The following is a 19,329-nucleotide window of genomic DNA, read 5'->3' on the forward strand; positions in this document are numbered from 1 at the left end:
GGCTCAGCAAACCGTATTCTTTGACTCGGATTCGTCCTTTCTTACGACCTTTCCGGCCTCTGTCATTGGACCCTATCTAGTGGACCAATAAGTAACAGAATAACAGAAGGGTTGGAAGGGACCTTGGAGGTCTTCTAGTCCAACCCCTGCTCAGGCAGGAATAGAATAGAATAGAATAGAATAGAATAGAATAGAATAGAATAGAATAGAATAGAATAGAATAGAATAGAATAGAATAGAATAGAATAGAATAGAATAGAATAGAATAGAGGGCCCTGAATAAAGTGAATTATCTGGATCCTTTTCAGTCAGGATTCAGACCCAGGTATGGGATGGAAACAGCATTTATCATGTTTTGGATGGTCTGGCATAGGCAGGATGGAGGTTGCCTAGTGACCTCTCAGCAGCTTTCAATGCCATCAAATGTGGGATCCTGGACTGGCTCAGAGGATTGGGGGTGGGCAGCCTGGTTATCTGGTTTGCCTCCTTTATTTGTGGTCAGTTATGGAAAGTGACGATTAGGAAGGAGAGGCCCACCCTTGGCCAGTACTACATAGGGTGCCACATGGTTGAGTAATCCTCCCTTTCTTATTGAACATTTATTTACATAAATGTTTGGTGAGCTTGTTCTTTGCCATGGGGTGAGTTATCATGAGCATGCTGATACATCCCTGGTTAATTAAATGAAGCCATGAATGTCTTATCCCGATTTCTGGAGGCTGTGATGGTGGAGAAAGGCTTCAGCTGAACTCTGGCAAGAATAAATGGGCCTACTGGTTCTAGGGCTATGTCATATCTGGTGTTCATTGTGGTGGCATTGCCCTGATTTAATGGGATATATGGATGACCTTAGGGAAAGAGATGAAGAGATGCTGCCGAGGAAACAATCAGATAAGAGAGGGAGGAACCCCAGTCAGAGGCTTTAACTGTTAGAGAAAGAAACTTAGAAAGGATCCGCCTTAATAGATTGAGAAATTTAAAGTGGAGGCAGATAGTTTGTACTTTAAGAGTTGCAAAATTCTGTTCATGTAACCTTACACAATAAAGTAGAATTAATTCACTCAGTTCTGTTTCCTGTCTGGTTTATCTGGGAGGGCTGACATCCAGACAGACCCAGTGCACAATTTGGGGGTCCTAGTCACACAATTCCTACCCAAAAAACAAATGGCAGTTGTGGCCTTTGCACCGCTTTGTAATTGTGCACCAGTTGTGCTCTTTCCTGAACCAGTTGTGCTCATGCCCCAGTTACCTCCAGATTGGACTACTGTAATGCACTTTACTTGAGGCTGCCCTTGAAGAGTATCCCGAAGCTTCTGACAATGCAGAATGCAGTGGCCAAGGCAATTATGTGAGTTCCCAGGAAAGAAGATACTACCCCTCTGCTCCACAAGCTGCATTGGCTGCCAGTCTGCTTCTGGGTCCAATTTGAGGCGCTGATTTTAACCTTTAAAACCTTTCACGGTATGGGAGCAGGTTATCTGAAGGACCGCCTCTCCATGATTACATCGGCCTGTCCTATCAGAATGGGCAGAGAAGGCATGTTGTGGTTATCTGCCAGAAATCTACATTTCTGGAGAAGAATCTTCTCTGCTATGCAGTCCTCCCTATTCTCACCTCCGAAGTCAGGGTAGCTCCATCCCCATTACTATTTCAAAAGTCCCTCAAGACCTGATTATATTACCAGGACTGGGGGACAAAGGGAATCAGATAGTCTTAGGTAGCTTCATTGTGACCAATCTTTTTACTCTCCCAGTGTGGTTTGTAAATTTTAAATTTTTATAATGTTTTACATTTTTATATGAATATTTATTTATTTATTAAATTTATATTGCCCCCTATTCTCCCATGGCGACTCAAGGCAGCTTACAGAATTTAAAAACCACATTTAAAAAAAATTAATAAAGAAATCAAATAAATTAATGTAATAAAATCACCCCCCCACCTCCCGCCCCAGCAACAGCTGATCACAAGAGCCATTTAATGGGCTCCATCCCACTCTGGGTTCCCCAGGCCCGCTGGCAGAACCAAGTCTTCAGTGCCTTCCAGAAGAGAATTAGAGAGGGGGCCCTTCTAATCTCTGGTGGAATGATGTTCCAGAGAGAGGGAGCCACCATGGAGAAGGCCCTTCTGGGTCCCACAAGGTGTATCTTCCTTGGGGATGGGACCTGCAGCGTTCCCTGCTTCCCCGCTCTAATGGGTCGGGTAGATATGACTGGAAAGAGACGGTCCCTCAGATAACCTGGTGCCAAGCCGTGAAGGAACCTTTTATATTTCTGTAATGATTCTTATATTGTTTTATTGTTGTATGCCACCCAGAGTAGTTTCTTATTAGATGGGCAGTCATACAGATGTGATTAATAAATAAATAACTTCCGTGTGACAAGAGGAGAAAGGAAATCCTCAAAGATTTCCATAGGGAAGTCTTGGGAACTTCCCTTCTCTGTTTGGGAAAAATCACAGATTTTATTTAAGGGCTTCCTTTTATAGATAATCAAGGAACATGTTTTTCAACTGTCTTACAAGTATAACTGGTTTCTGTATGTTAGAACTTTAGTTTGAAGCTGTACCTTTTTTTAAATAAGGAAGCTCTGTTTAACAAGGCTGTGAATAATTATGTGTGTGTGTGTGGGAAGGGGCTGTGGATAATTTGGTGTGTGCATGCAGGTGTGGTTGCACATGTTTAGGAAAGCTCTTAGTTTTATCAGAATTCTATATAGGTTTAGTGAGAAGCAAAGTAATTTTGCATTGGAATTATGGGATTGCATACCCAGTTTCTTAGTTTCTCCCAGAATTATTTGCTGAAGAAGATAGTCCGGATTCCATGATTTACAAAGAATCCAACACTACAATTGTACCTATTGTGTGAGTGTGTGTGTGTGAAACTTTAATGCTTTTTCAAAATGTTGATTTAGAAGGACTACTAATGCTTCTGGAATGTCAGCTTGTTGTCCTAATAGCTAATGCCAAATCACGTTTCTGTTGGGAAATGTTGACACTAAATACATATGCTTCACAATTCTTGGTTCACTCCAGTGCATAAATAGAAATATCAAGGACTTGAACATTTTGTCTTCCAAAGATCACATCTTTCCAGAAATTATGCATTAAGAATTGCTGAAACTAAACAGAAGCTTTCAAACTTTCCGAAAACTTCAGATCGCACAGAAATACTCTCTGAACTAGTTGTTTTGGTGAAATTTTGCCATTATTTGTTTATATTCCCTTTATGTTTTTCTAAAGTGGAAAGTGAGTTGACCTGAGGCAGAATGACTGGCCCAAAGTCACCCAGCCAGCTGTCATGCTAGACTAGAATTCACCATCTCCTGCTTTCTAAATGCTGAATGGACTTTTGATCTGTATTTCATAAATGTTCAAAAAGAGGAATGTGCAGTTATACTTTAAATCTTGGAATTCCAGTCTTGAGCAGAAGAATGATATCCATGGAGTAGGAATCAATTTAAGTCTCTGTGCATGTATATGTGTGTATGGAAGTTCAAACTGCAATATAAATCGCAATAAAAATTTGACTTTGTAGAAGAACGCCCATAGATCAGGGGTGAAATCCAGCAGGTTCTGGAGAACGGGTAGTGGAAATTTTGAGTAGTTCAGAGAATCGATAGTGGAAATTTTGAGTAGTTCAGAGAACCGGCAAATACCACCTCTGGCTGGCCCCAGAGTGGAGTGGGAATGGAGATTTTGCAGTATCCTTCCCTTGGAGTGGGGTGGGAATGGAGATTTTGCAGTATCCTTCCTCTGCCACACCCATCAAGCTATGCCCACCAAGCCACACCACACCCACCAAGCCACACCCACAGAACCGGTAGTAAAAAAATTTGAATTTCACCACTGCCATAGATGGCTAATTAACCAAAGTTGATTCAACTTGCCTTTAATTCATAATATGCACAGCAATGACTGTAAACTAATCACACAGGGTGAATTATCATATTGGTTTATCTGTCTCCTGAAAATAACTTTTCTCTCTTCCTCCACTTAGCGCAACCCGGAGGGATACTGTGTAGGAAGAGAGAGAACTACACAAGTAGTTCTGTGCTTTTTGAAGACAGAACAGTTCAAAATGGAGAAAAAGGAACACTTAATACTATACTTCTTAATGAATAACTGTCACAAATAAAATTCATGCATAATTGCCCTCAACAATCTGGGTCCTCATTTTACCAACTTCAGAAGGATGGAAGACTGAGTCAACCTTAAGATGGTCAGGATCAAACTCCTGGCAGTGAGCTGAATTAGCCTGCAATACTGCATTCTAACCACTGCACCGCCACGGCTCTTTAACATAGCATCCCCAAAATTGAAAACTTAATTCTTAAAAATGTTTCTTTTTTCCCTCCTTGGCACTTGCTCATTCCTTCACAATGCTGGATACCAGGAAATAGCAGCCATAGACAATAAAATAGAAGCACACCCTCACACACCACACAGAAGTTAGTAGATAGCTCCTGTCATACTCCAGGATGTAGTAATGTAGGCTGCATGGAAGGGAAAAGAGGTAATGAAGGAAAAAAGAATAAAATGCCTAGAAGGTGGAGATTGGGGGGGGGGGAGGTGTTGAAGTGAGTTAGAAGGCAGTAGGCAAAGAAAGAAACCACAAAAGACCAAGGCAGAAGACAGGAGAGCAGGCCACCATTTTGAGCCTACAATATTTCCTCCAGCAGGTGGTGTCAGATGCAAGAGATCAGAAACCAGAATGGAGTTTAAAAGTACAACAAGTTTATTTCATGCTACCTATACACAACAACAATCTGATCTAAGTCAAGATGAAATAAGTCAACGAACTTCAAGGGGGACTGGACTCAAGTCTCTTATGGGGTGTAGACCACAAACTAATGATTCATTTAACCTCACACCCCAGGCTCAGCCTGATCATCTCCTAAAGATTGCCCCCCCCCCACACACACTTTTCCCTGCCTTTACCATTTCTTCCCATTTCGCCTTCCCTCCTTTTTGGGAACCTGCAAATAGTTCACCAGTTGCAAAGAAAGCTGACTAGAATGGGTCTCAGGGCAGAAAGTTCATATGTTATTTTTCTTTCCTGATCTTTTAAGATTTGTTTTTTTAATTAAGCATGTTGAAAGAATCTATTCTTTTCTCCAAAAATGTTAAATAAAGTAGGTGTGCTGTGTTTGCCTTCAAGCAAACATTTAAAGGCTTATAGATTTATGTTTTTTTAAAAAGAACTCTTAGTAGAACCATTTTGCAAACAAACACAACCACTTATACAAATTAAAAAGATTCATGGGCCAAGAGGAATAATTTAGTTTTCAGCTAAATTTGTCATATTTATATACTTTTACAACTCAAATCTATTGTCTAGGTAGAAAGTTATATTACTCTGGCTCATGCAAGCAGTATAATTTATAAATTTATCAGGGAGTGGTAAACTAAAGTTCTCAAACATTCACCCTGGCTCAGGAAAAGAAAGTAGAGCTTAAATTGAACAAATGAACTGGTAGCAACATGCTTTGTGATACGTATTTATTGAGAAATTGTGAGTAACTACAGCTGTAGTGTTCTCGAATATTCCCTCTCTGTTTAAGACACCAGAAAACATTAGCATATTTTTTTAATTAAGATATACAAAAATACACCCCACTGTTTTCTTAACACATTGAAAACATGTGAAAAAATGCCTTGTATGCACTAAATAATATTAAAATTGCCTTATAACAATGTGTGGCAAACTGGCAATGACTGTGTTTTATTATAACAAAAGTTTCTCATCCACTTAAAAAGAGGACATGCTGATAAGTTCAACTAAGAAACAGCGAAAGCAGTAATAAAAAAACCCCACAGCAAATGTGAGTACATATCATAAATGGAATTTTGAATATCTGCATTCCAACAGGCAGACAAGCAAATACAGAACATGTAAGACTACAGTAATAAGATCAAACGTTCTAAAGATACTGTATGTATCTATATTGAAGTATACTTAACTTTCCTCTTCTGCCTTGAGAAGCTAATGCAAAATTTGTTCTCTGTGTTTTTTAATGAAGCCAATGGTTATGCTGAAAATATTTGCATCTTGCAGAAAAAGTGGAGAAAAGCCTTAAGAGTTGGAATGATGCACTAAGTGTAGACAGGTACTGTTAGGTGTTGAATGACTGCTAACTGTGAAAGGAAAGCAACACGGAAAAATCTGAATGTGTTAATCGATTTGGAGGAAGGTACATATTTTTTAACCATCAGGTGCATCTTTGTTTGCATGTGTTTATTTACCGGGAAGACATCAACCTCACAAATACTGAGTTTGTGTTTGTTGGAACTTGTAGAGGACCTTGTAACCGAACTCTCTTTTCTGACTATCCAGTTTTTGGCAAATATTTCTAATAAGAGCAAAATAATGATACAAATAAACCGGAATTGCATCACACAGCCATTGATGTTTCATAATATACTGTTCGTTTCCAGCAAGTCTATGTGTCAAAACCTTTTACTTTGTTCTGATAAAGTGACACATTTTCCTTTTGGCATTCAGAGCAGTGATGCAAATAGAAATCTGCAATCAGGACAGAGTATTAATTAAGATTTTTTCCCGTCCTTCAAAGAAAGCCATTCAGTACCAAATGAGCTTATGGTGAGGCAACCTGGCATCTTTCACCACAGCAGGGTTAATGTAGAATTTCAGCCAACACACCAAGTGTGCTAGCCAACTTGGTTACAAATTGTATCTGCAACTTTTTCTTCTTTTTTCATTTTTGCTCTTACTGTTACCATGATGATCATAATAACATACAACTCACTAGGAAAATCCACCACTCAGCTCAACTGCTACAAAGAAAAATAGGGAAAATGTCTTTCATTTTCTAAACAGGATTTAAGATGCAATCTACCGAACTGTCAAGCTATTTTGCCTGGACTCAAAACTGTATTAGTTTTATTTTGGAGAAACCTAAAATAACTTACTCTGAAATTGAGGTTTTCTGATCTGAATTTACAAATAACTCTCAAGGGGAAAGTTAAGAAAGACACAAAATGCTGTTACTGGAATGCCACTGGTGGGGAAAAAAACCCCTAAAACTGAATATGGCAAAGTGTTGCAAAGATGGCATTGAGATAATTATCTATATTTAGTATCTGTTTGATAAAGAGAAGCCAACTAGAGTCTAAGGTTGCATCCCATCAGGAAACTTTCTGTGTTACTCTTGTATTTCCAGTGGGCCCCTTGCAGTTAAAATTTTATTGCTCCAAATGTACTTCATTCATACATACTTCAATGGTGTCACAGAATACCAAAGATGCATTTTTGCTAGCTATATTGCTTGATGAAACAATTAGTATACTTATCCAGTTCCTCTCTCCTGATCATATGTTTACGAAAGAAATGGTTGATTCTAGCAGATTAGCTTCATATGGTGTGTTCACATTCGTTGTCTGGGCTATGCAACCGATGCTTTAACTTAAACTAAATCCAAGCACAACAGCCAACTAAAGTGCTTGTTAATTCAAGTTAATGCCCATAAATAAAACAGGTGTCAGCCACACTGCTGATAAAACAAATCAAGAAAACTATGACCTAATGTCACACTACATGAGCATTAAAGAGTCTTCAACTGAGTGATTTTTCTCCTCTTCTGTTGATTCATTCTTCTTCCTCTTCCTCTTCCCCCAATGTTTCCACAATAAGTTCTGCTGTACAAGTTGATTCTCCCACACAGTTAATTGCCTTGCAAGTATATTTGGCATCGTCATCCCCACAAACTTCAGAAATAATCAAAGAGCAGTTGCCATCTTCGTCATAGTCAATTTGGAAGTGCCGGGATTCCTTGATAGATTGCTCATCTTTGTACCAAATCACTTCCGGGTCAGGGTAACCTGAGAAATACCAGATGTCAAAATGAAGATATTTTATTTGTAAAAAAAATTTTTAAGCAATAAGTGTTGAATATAAAAAAGAAATAGACAATCATTTGAATTTGCCATTAAAAAAACCAGGTGACCCGGGGATGTAGATGTGCATTAATCAGCTAAGTTATTTAACAATTCATAGTGTACAAAAATTGCAGTACAAATGGAGTTTTTAGAGAAAGTCCAATTCTAAGAAATTGCAGGCCATGTAAGAGGATCCTGTGGAATCTTCATAATCCAGATGTTGCTCTTTAACAGCTCCCTTTAAACGCTGCATATTTTATTAGCAGATATGGCATAAACTCAGTAAATACAAGATACAGTAACTACCATATGAAATGTAAAGTGGATAGATGTATGGTTGGTTTTAGAGTGACCATATATGGTTATAAAAATTTAAACCCACTTACCTGTAACACATGTACTCAAGATTTCAGCCAGAGTCCAACAGCAACTATTCCCTGATATGTCTTAGTTGTACAATTATAGTTACATAAGACTATAATGTCAATCAATGTATACATTTGTGGATCTGCAGTTCCTGTTAGTACCCAATTAATTTGAAACAGGCAGAACACACAACATCTTCTTTACATGACAGCCCTCTCAAGGTACGTCAAGATAAATCAATAACTAAAAACCAGATTTGGTCATTGATAACTGGAATAAACCTGTATTTAAAATAGAATTCTATCTTGTAGCTCATCCAGAAAATGAGAACAGGGATTGGTAAATAAGACACATCAAACTGCAAGAAGATAAAAAAAATACCAATACACCAACACAAAAGGAAAATGACAGAGTAGATAGCTGATAAAGTCTTCTAAATTAGTGAAAAATACCTTCAATTTTACAGTCAAATCTAGCAGCACTTCCTTCCACAACTTCTATATCTTGAATTGTTTTAGAGAAAAAGGGCTTCACATGAGACCTTTCTTCATCAACTGCTTCTAAGAGAGAGCTGGCTGTTTCATCTAGGAATAAAAACAACACAGTTCTGCTTTATCATAGAACAATTGGTCTGATAATAATTTTTACAGCCTAATAAATGTCAAAGCTTGTCTTTCAGCCACAACATAGCAGTTCACAGAAGTCTACTTTATATTCTTTCCATGGTAATCTTTAATGACTGCTAATGTAGAATTCAAATAGGTATATTTATTCCTTTGGGAGAATTCATGTGATAAAGCATCATAGATACCAAGGGCTGGATACATCCCTGCAGTTCAGACATCAATTGTGGTAAAAGGACAATGCACATATATCATAGATTTGGAAGGAGCCAAATGTTTATTGAAATTAACTTCATGCTCAAACCGAACTTAAATTTAAAGTATCCCAGATAGATGATTATTCAGTTTTGTTTGAAAACACTCAGAGAAAGGGGATGTTACAATTATCTGGGTTCCATTGTCAAATTTATTCTATACTATTACGATAAACAAAAATCAGAATTAGACTCTCATTTCCTGGAACTTAAAACCATTATCATATCTTGCACCTTAAAGCGATGAAGGACAAATTGGGGCCTTCTATATGACACTTCTTATGATATTTTTAAAGTGCTTTCACAGTATCTTCTCAAGGCTAAAATATTCCCAGTTCTTTCCATTTTTTTTTCATAGAACTTAACTTCTAGTTCCCAGTTCATCCTTGCTGACTTTCTTTAAACTTGTTCCAATACATGGTATGGTTGCTCAGAAATGAACAAAATACTCAAGATAGGATATGACCAAGTGTCATAAAATAATGTTAATTTATTATTTCCCATGCTTTGAAAGTTATATGTATGTTGACACAATCTTCAACTACTTTTTAAAGCCAAAATATAGAGATGGTTTATATTTAGTATATAGTCAACTAGGTATCTTTTTCACAGGTATTACTTCCAAGCTGACGTTCCCCCATTCTATGTTTGCATTTTTCTATTCTTTTTATATGTGTCTCTGTCAAATTTCCTTTCCAATCTAACACATTGGCCATTCCACCCAGTTCTCTGCCACCTGTATTTTTGAGAGATCTTTTTTTCCACTTCCTCATCCAAGTCATTAAAATATTTAATTAATTTTTTTTAAAAAGAGTACAATAACTGTTCCTTGTGACATTTAATATGCCACTTCACTCTACAGTCTTTTGTTAAAAAAAGACTGTGGATGAATATTCTTTACAGAATACAATTTTCAAGCATCAGTTTAAGTGTTGTGCCATATAGTCTACACTTAAATAATGTGGTAATCTGAATGTCATGGAAAGCTTTCCCAAATACCTTTTTCAAAACAATATGATACCCTACAACTGTGATGGCGAACCTATGGCAGCATGCCGGAAGTGGCACGTAGAGCCATCTCTCCAGGCACACAAGCCATCACCCATTGCTCTTCTGGGTTCTGGTGTGTTGGCCAGTTGGTCTTCACATGCACGGGAGCGCCAGAAACCGAAAGAGCAGCCATCCAGTGTGCATGCACGCACCGGGAAGATGATCATCCGGTTTCTGGCATGCATGTGTGTGCGAAGGCCAGCTGGCCAGTGCACATGCGCACGCTGGAAACCTGACGCACGTGAAGGTTTCCGGTGCTCCCGCGTGCGTGAAGACCATGTTCTAGGTGCACCGGAATCCAGACAAACAAGGGGAGCAGAGCTGCCAGCCAGGATGAGCATGATGGGGCTTCCCTCCCTCCCCGCCTGAATGGGCTTCTTGCGCGGCCCAAGCCCTCCAGCCCGCGGCACCGACATGCGTCTGTGGTCCGGAGCACCTGGCCAGCTCGGGCACATGAAGCAGCGTTTGTTGGCTGGGCCTGCTGCTCCTGCCACCACGAGAGGCAAGGTAGCAGGGGTGCTTCTCATGCTGCTGCTTCCAGCCGGGATGCTAGAGCAGCCAGGAGGAAAAGGAACCACCGCCTTCGGGGAGGTGAGCTGCCCCAGGAGGAGAGTGCAGCTCCTCACACATGGAGACTCTGCCAAGGGGTAAGAGGCCGTGCCGGCCGGGAAGGTGCCGCCGAGGGGTAAGAGGTGCACTGGCTGGGAAGTAGCTCGGGGAGGGGGCTGCGCTGACTTGTTCTCATTGGTGGGCTCATTGGTGGGCTGGGGGGGTGCTTCATCCCGGACATTCCGCCTGCTGGCCCCCAACCCAAGCCCTGGGAACATGGATGAGGCTGGGAAGGAGCTCTGGCTTTTCAGCAGAGGGAGGTGGTATTGCCCGTCCAACTTTCTCTCCTGGTCGGGGCTGTGGAACCATATCATCAGTGGGGATATCCCGCCACCCCAAAGGGGACCAGGGGGACAGACAGGGGGGCAGGCAGGAAAGCGCGAGGACTCCCAAAAGGCCCAGCGGAGCCAGCACATGCGCACTGGACAGCTGGTCTTCATCCATGCATGTGCGACAGAAACCGGAAGACCAGGTGGGGGCGTGCATGTGCACGCCAGAAACCAGAAGATCATGTGCTCTTCTGGTTTCTGGTACACATGTACGCACATGCACACGTTCCCATTTCAGCACTCGGTGCTGAAAAGGTTCACCATCACTGCCCTACAATATTCATACATATTTTTTGTTCCATCTGCTTGACATCTGTCTTAACTATATCTGTGAAGCTAGTCACATCAATTTTCTTCTTTCAACTGAAAGTTGAAATGGTAGTAAAATATGCTTCCAGAAATATGGCATGGTAATTCTACTGCTCAGATGATTTACATGGCAAACTCTGTCCAATATTTTACTGCTGAATGAATAATCAATATGCAGAAACGGACCCAAGTGTGCTTAGTTAAATGCAGACTGGCTTTTTAGCCTGAGCCACAAAAGATTATAGATCTCTGCAAAATAGTGATTAACCATATGTCCAAATTAAGAAAATACCAGTAATGATAGAAAGAAAGACACCACAAGATTTTCTATGATACATGAATGAATATTGTAGTTTGTTGTGGCCCCGCCCTCTGAGCCTGTCCCATCGGAGGAAGAAAGCTCCGAGCATGAGGAAGAGGAGTCAGCCAGGCCTCCCTCTCCAGGCCCCTCCCCTCTGGCATTGTCTCAAGTGCCGGCCGAGGGAGAGGAGACAGCTGATTCGGATCAGAGTGATAAAGAAACATCATTCCTGGACGCACGCCTCCGAAGGCGTGATAAACATTTGCAGCAGCTTAGGAGGTGTGCTAGGGATTAGAACTGAGTCACTGGACCACACCCCAGAGACTATATAATAGAGGGTGGTGGTCAAGAATTTTTGTGACGAACAAAGCAAACCTTGGATAGTCACTAAAGCCTCGTCCGGAGCTGCTGAGAGAAAGATTTAAAGTGTCGGACATTTGGACTCTTGAGTATTTGTCTTTCTGTTTTACTTTGAAAATAAAGTCACTTGGCAGACGGTGTGTCTATCGCTGCCAAGTGGGAGATAAGAACTGGGTGTGTTCCAAAGTGTTTCCTTAACCCTCGACTGGCTGTGTGTGTGTGTGTGGGTACGGGGACAGATCATAGTTTTGGAACTAACAGAATCAGTCTTCTTCAACCTTATGGCCTTTAGATGCTTTGGACTTCAGTTTTCATAATCTTCTGCCATTGTGCTCAAAGTTGGAAAGACTATGGTATACCACTATACCTCCACTTCATATCAGAATTTCCATACCTCCAACTTCAATCTCTGTATTAACAGGACTGGTTGGTGAACTTGAAGAGGACTTCCGTCCACTCAGGCCAGAAATCATTGCCATAGAAGACAGCCTTCCTATGGCACGAACAGCATTCCCTGTTTTCTGTAACATAACCAAGAAATGCTGATGAATTCCTACTTACCATATGTTATTTTTGACATATTTGTAAAATAAAAGGCAAAAGATAGAGAAAAATACAATGGTTCTATTTAGTGCACTGAGAGCAAAGTCTAGAGATGGGGGTCCCATAAAAGTTGACCCAGCGAATGGAGGGTAACAGGTATCTAGTAAAGATTTCAACCACAGAACTTTTGGGCAACTTGCATTACAGGCTGGCAAGGAAATCTGTGAAGCAGCTGGATTTTTGGGAATTTCCCCTCTCACAGGAACAGAGGAAGGAATGGAAATCAAAAAGGGTAAATCAATATTGAGTACCTGCCCAAATGAAAGAAAAAGTTACCAGCCACATTTCAAAATGGTGTAATCACTATGCCTCTCTTTTCCCTTTGCTACAGCCATAATAAAATACTGAAAAATGTTATTAATTTGTTTAAAATAACAAATAAAAATCCCCCTGAATACATCCGTAATTATCTCAGGAGAATTTTCTTATAAGCATTGCAAAGGTACATTAATGATCATGTTGGCTTTGATCAAATTTGTACCTTTGCAGCGCTTATAAGAAAATGTACATGTACCAATAGGAGAGAATATAAATTACACATATTTACTTTAAGGACAGGGATTGGAATAAGGCCATTTAAGATGTCCCTCCTTTATCCTGTACAGGTAGTCCTCAACTTAAAACCACAATTGAGCCCAAAATTTATGTTGCTAAGTGAGAAATTTGAGAGAGTTTTATTACTATATTACTATTTTTCTTGCCACATTTGTTAAGTGAATCCCTGCAGTTGTTAACTTAGTAACACAGTTGTTAAGTGAATCTGGCTTCCCCATTGACTTTGTCAGAAGGTTGCAAAAGGGGATCACATGACCCCTGGATACTGCAACCGTCATAAATATAAGTCAGTTCCCATGCATCAGAATGTAAATCACATGGCCATGGGGATGCTGCAACAGTCATAAGTGTGAAAAATGGCCATAAGTCACTTTTTTCAGCGCCACTGTAACTTCAAATAGTGACTAAAGGAACTGTTGTAAGTCGAGAACTACCATATTTTTCGGAATATAAGACACACCTTTCCCCCCCCAAAAAAAGAGGGTAAAAATCTGGGTGCGTCTTATACTCCAAATGTAGCCCACCCAGCCTCTCAAACAAAAGATTTCAGAGGCTGAAAAAAGCCTCTGAAAGAAGCTTCAGGAAAAAAGCCTCTGAAAGAAGCTTCAGGAAAAAAGCCTCTGAAAGAAGCTTCAGGAAAAAAGCCTCTGAAACGAAGTATAAAACACACCAGAGTATGCGGTTTCAGAGGCTTTTTTTCTGAAGCTCTGTTTCAGAGGCTGAAAAAAAAGCAAGGCACAAAGCTCACAACCAATGAACCTGTTGCTAAAATTCACCTCAGGGAACAGCTGATTAGGGGTATTCCGGGAGGCTGATCCACCCACCAATCAGCATTTTTCTTATTTTCCTCCCCAAAAACTAAAGTGCGTCTTATACTCCGGTGCGTCTTATACTCCGAAAAAATATGGTACCTATAATAAGTTTCCTGCAAAAGATGCATTGTTTTCTTAAACAAAGAGCCTTTTATTTTCATATATCTTCCAAATTCATGCACTTTGAAGATAGAATGTACAAAGAATTTGTTTCATATGTTCTTGATCACTATGTTTACCTGCCCCAAAGGTGCTTTTTCAAAAGGCTACTGGACTTCCTTTGTTTTTTCTTAAAGACATTTTGCTTCAGTTCTGAACTGAAAAAGTTTCTTGGATGAGAAGCAAAACATCTTCAAGGAAAAACAAAAAAAGACTGGTTGGCTTTTGGAAAAAGCACCTTTGGGGCAGGTAAACATAGTGATCAAGAACATATGAAACAAATTCTTTGTACACTCATGGGACAATCATGACCTGGATGACTGAGAATGTCCAGAAACATATGTTACCTGCCATTTTCTTCTAGCCATGTATTTTTTCATCCTATCTTTGGAGAGTTTTTTGGCTTCCATGTGTTTGGTGTCTTTTTGCAGCCATGGATGCTGTAAGCACTGAGTACAATTCAAGCGGTCCCTATGAGCAATAGAGATAATAACTATTATACTTACATAAACAAAACTTAGATTTTATTTAGCTCTATATTTAATAATATGGCTCATTAGACTACTGTACAATTTTATTCAGTTGTAGTCTGGTATGATATACTTGAATATTGGACATGGGAATTCATGAATACATAAAAAGTGGAAGAAATGGATACAATATATTTTGGGTTCAATTTTTTTGGTTTAATCTTTCATAGGTTTACTTTATATTTTAATTAAGTTTTTAATAATTGTCTATCCTTTTGAAGTGTAAGATTAAAACAATTCCCAAAGTCTCAGATGTTTTATTTCCAGCATTATATTAGTAAGACTAGAAAGCTGTTTGCTTTCTTGTGGGACAATCTTTTTAAATTGGAATATGGCCACTCAGAGCCATAAGGGCCTCCAACATTCCTTATAAATGCTGACTTTTACCATACACTTCCAGATGGTACAAGGCAGCTAACTCATGGCAGGTCAGACTACCTTAAATAAGCCATGAGATGAGTTCCAGTGATAATAACGACATGTCAATAAGTAAATAAATTTTAATTCACAGAGTGATAAGAGATTTATGTCTTTGGAATATTATGATAAAAAACATCTAAATTTAATTCTTAAAAACCTCCGCTGTAAAGTATTTGAATATTTCATTATTGTGTTTCATATTTCTTATTCAGATGTATTTCATTACTTTTTGATATCTTTGGAGCAATAAAAAATGGCAACTATACCATATTTTTCTTGGAAACAGTCTACATTTGTTACCTATTAACATATTATTTGTCACTAAATTTTCTTATAACTGCTGTGCAGAAGCGGAGAAATCACGTAATAAGAAAAATATTTATTATTCATTTTGAAAAAAAAACGTATGTTATAGATTACATCATATTTTTAATTCCTAAATCATGGGTGGGAAATGCAACATTTAGCATCTGTATGCAGCTTCCAGAATTGTTTTTGTAGGCCACACAGATTCTCTGGATTATATTGCCAAAATTAAAGTGGCATTTATTTTGAAGCTATTTTGTAATCTCCACAAATCAATAACAACAGCATGAGGGGAAAGTGCGAGTTTCAAACATGCATACAATTGCCCCTAGAGGTTTGAAGTTTTTTTAAAAGAAATTTAAAACAATCAATGCAAAGTGCACATAGAATATCATATTTCATAGAATCAGAAGATTGCCAAAGTCCTTGGAGGCCTTCTTGTTCAACTCCTTGCCTAGAACAGGCATCTAAATTAAATATATTAAACTACATTTTGTATGTAGTTATATTAAAAATAACGTAATTACACTATACATTGAGTTAAGCATTTTTGTGGGAATGGATCTATCTGCATATTACTATGATTGCTCTCAGTAGGGAAAAAAAAGTTTAGTTGCTCTAAAGAGGTACTACTCATGGCTGCACTGCTTGTGTGGAAAAATGCCAATAAATTAGTAATTTGAGCAAATCTGAAACCCCTAAGAATTTTTTTTGTAGATCTACTTGCCTTGATTTACAAACTGGATGTGGGTGTCAGTGTTCGGATGGAAGGATTATGGAGCTAGCAACTATTTAAAGGAGTAATCTAAAACTACTTGAACTTAACTCTTTCCTTGACCTGCTCCTTTGCAATTCCCATACAACTTGGCACCATTAGCCAAGTCGAATGCCAATACATCTGGAAAGCAATGACCGCCAAGGTCCCTTCCAACTCTGTTACTGTTACTTCGAGAATAAGAAATGTTAAAAATATTCATACCTTAAAAGTTACTACAAATTTATAGGGGGGAGTTAAATTTATTAATTGTATATATTTATTAAGGTTTATAAGCCATAGATTTGGATTATTAGATCAGTTCCAGAAAGGCAAAGTGAATATAAGCATGGGTCTAAATTCATCATGCACATTAAATTAATTCAGAAGTACCACAATAAGGATACTTCTTATGCAATTATGATTGGGAAAAACAGCATAAGAAGTTTCTCCAGGAGGATGGACATTATGCATTCATATTTAGAGTAGTATGTAAACATTGTACGAATGTAATGTATCCTTACCTCATATCTTTCTTTAGAAGGTTGTTTATGAAGTCTTTAGCATCATCTGATATCTCATCAAAAGCTTCGTCATCAAAATCCCAAGTGGCTGAGGTAACATTAGCTAAAGTTTCATTGTCATTATCACCCATGAAAGGGGAAAGTCCACTTACCCTGAAATTTAGGATGAAAACAGTGAATGGTAACATTTACTTGAGAGTGTTGATATCTTCTGAAGGAAAGGAATAAATTATTTTTAATAGCATGCATGGTGATTGAGGGCAAAAGAAGAATGGGACGACAGAGAACAAGATGGCTGGATGGAGTCACTGAAGCAGAAGGCGTGAGCTTAAATAGATTCCAGAGAATGGTAGAGGACAGGAAGGCCTGGAGGAATGTTGTCCATGGGGTTGCGATGGGTCGGACACAACTTCACAACTAACAACAACAAATGGTTTGCAAATATGTACATTTAACAATTAACAAGTGGTGCCTACATAAGAAGGCACCACTTTAGAAATAAGTTCTCAAAAGAGTTGAACAACCTCTAGTATATTTACTATACTAGAAGCAGAACTGATCTCATTCTCAGTAAGATCTCAATACTCTAAACCAAGGAAAAAATAAGGTGGATTTGTTTTTGAAATGCACAGAAGCAGTAAACAAAATAAACAGTTCATTATTTAGTCATTAGAGGGAGCCAGTAAGCTAGAGGTCTTTTAAAAAGAAAATCAGTGATTTTTGTTTTGTTTTGTTTTAAAGGAAATGCAGTATATTTGTGGAAGGGAGCTTCTGATCCAAATGCAAAATAATCTATCTGGAAAATAGAATAAATGCATGCCATTAAAAACAACCCTTGACCGAACAATGTCTATACAATACTTAAGTTTGTTTCATTTGCAAAATAGTAGTTGTGCTACTGTTAACTAATATGCAATGCAAACTTAATTCATCAAATTATTGGTGAAAGAACTTTCATAGTTTGAAAAAAATAAACCCCAATTTCAGTTCTACAGTATACAGTTAACACAAGCTATTAAACAAAAAGTACTGTAGCTTTCACTATTGTGCTTCAGGAAACCTATTGAAACTATTAAGGCTGGCACTGTAGATGAATTATATAGCAATGAACTGTCTTCTCCAACATCAGAAACACAATTGATCAAAAAATCATTGGAAAAGGTATTTTCTGTAAAAAAAAAAAATGTAAAATTTCTCATCCTCTCTCTCCTTAATTGATTTATCTTTGACACTGAGAAGACTTTTGGATCTCCAAGTTGCTAAGCTCACTTCATTTTAACTGAGTTCACTGCTATATTAGCTTATTAATGCATTTTACCTAAGCTGTTTTGAGTCATTTCAAGATAGAAAAGCTGGAAAACATGATATAATAACTGCTAAACATCATTTCAGAATATGAGTCAAAGAAGGTCTCATCAGTTCACTCTGGATCTGCAAGACCATAGAATAAGATACAAAGAATGAACTTTTCAATTAATTTCCTTGAAACTAATGGTAAGAAAAACAGTATTCCTTAACTATTTTGGGAAGGAATAGAGAGTTCAGGAATGGAATTTGCTGGCATGCTTCATGGAGTGTCTTCATTTTTTCCACAGATCTCTGTAACCTTGATCTGTGATCTCTATTTTATTCAATAGTGAAACAGTATCTAATAGCAAAACAGAGCAGTATTTGTTTATGGAAACTATTTCCTTTCTGCTGTGTCATTGTCAAAATGAAAATGAACAGCAACCTTTAAAGAAAAAGTACTTTGGAGATGAAGGTATTCAGCTACTTAGAGCTAATGTTGAGCTATTTATTGGAAACGTTTCTTCAGCTACTTAGAATCAGCATCTTCTTGGTATGGGGTGCATAAATTCAGGCATACCTTAAAAGTCTCTGACAATTCTACTTTTACTGGGCAATTACAAAATGATGTGTGCGTCTTTCAGTAATGCTAGAATGAAATCAAGGTAGCCTCCCTATTAACCCTTATTCTCATTTATACTATCTGAGACTGACTACTCAGCTCCTCCACGATGGCTTACGGAGAAACTCAAGACCTAAGCAATGGGCATATTCCTGGACTTTCAGCTTGATACTCTGCAGAGTCCACACAGTTGTATGAGAAGGATCTCAGCACCGTTGCCACTCGGGAGGAGAGAGTGAGTGTCTGGCTCATCGAATCTGGTCTGCTGATCTTTGGCGGCAGCAGCTCTGACCTGATCCTCACTAGCAATGCTGCGGGCAAGAACCACCCATGCTGATCCCGCTTCATGGCTGCACAGACAGCCCACACCGGCCACTGCTTGGAGCTTCGGCGCCAGTACCCCTCCCCCCAGGTTGACAGGGCTAGGGGCTGGCAAGAGTTTGTTTGCAGCTGCCTTTTGCAGCTGCCACTAAGAGAAGGGACGCCCAAGCTACGGTTTGCAAGAGTGGCCTACGCGAGGCCTTTCTGGGTGGATGCAAGTGCACGTGGGGCATGTTCCCCCACTGTTCACCCCCCCCCGCCTTGCCTCGCCTCCTCACCTCGTGCTGTTTGCACGGCAGCTGCACATGCGTATAAGTTTTTTTGGGGGGGCCTTAATTT

At 39.0% G+C, this 19,329-nt stretch overlaps 1 protein-coding gene across 11 annotated transcripts in view; it reads right to left on the reverse strand.

Moving 5' to 3' along the window:
• Positions 1-5,485: 5,485 nt before the first annotated feature.
• MYLK (myosin light chain kinase) overlaps positions 5,486-19,329 on the reverse strand; it is a 196,261-nt gene continuing 182,417 nt past the window's right edge. For all 11 annotated transcript variants that reach the window (XM_034422935.3, XM_034422911.3, XM_034422923.3 and 8 more), the window contains 5 exons: positions 16,761-16,913; positions 14,574-14,697; positions 12,492-12,618; positions 8,715-8,846; positions 5,486-7,839 (listed from right to left, as the gene is read on the reverse strand). In XM_034422935.3, coding sequence (XP_034278826.2) covers positions 7,607-7,839; positions 8,715-8,846; positions 12,492-12,618; positions 14,574-14,697; positions 16,761-16,913 — 769 coding nt within the window. In that variant the 3' untranslated portion in view covers positions 5,486-7,606. The remainder of the gene's footprint in view (positions 7,840-8,714; positions 8,847-12,491; positions 12,619-14,573; positions 14,698-16,760; positions 16,914-19,329) is intronic.

The sequence above is a fragment of the Pantherophis guttatus genome, chromosome 1 (assembly GCF_059756535.1).
Source record: "Pantherophis guttatus breed Tessera chromosome 1, ASM5975653v1, whole genome shotgun sequence".
Classification (NCBI taxonomy): Eukaryota; Metazoa; Chordata; class Lepidosauria; order Squamata; family Colubridae; genus Pantherophis; species Pantherophis guttatus.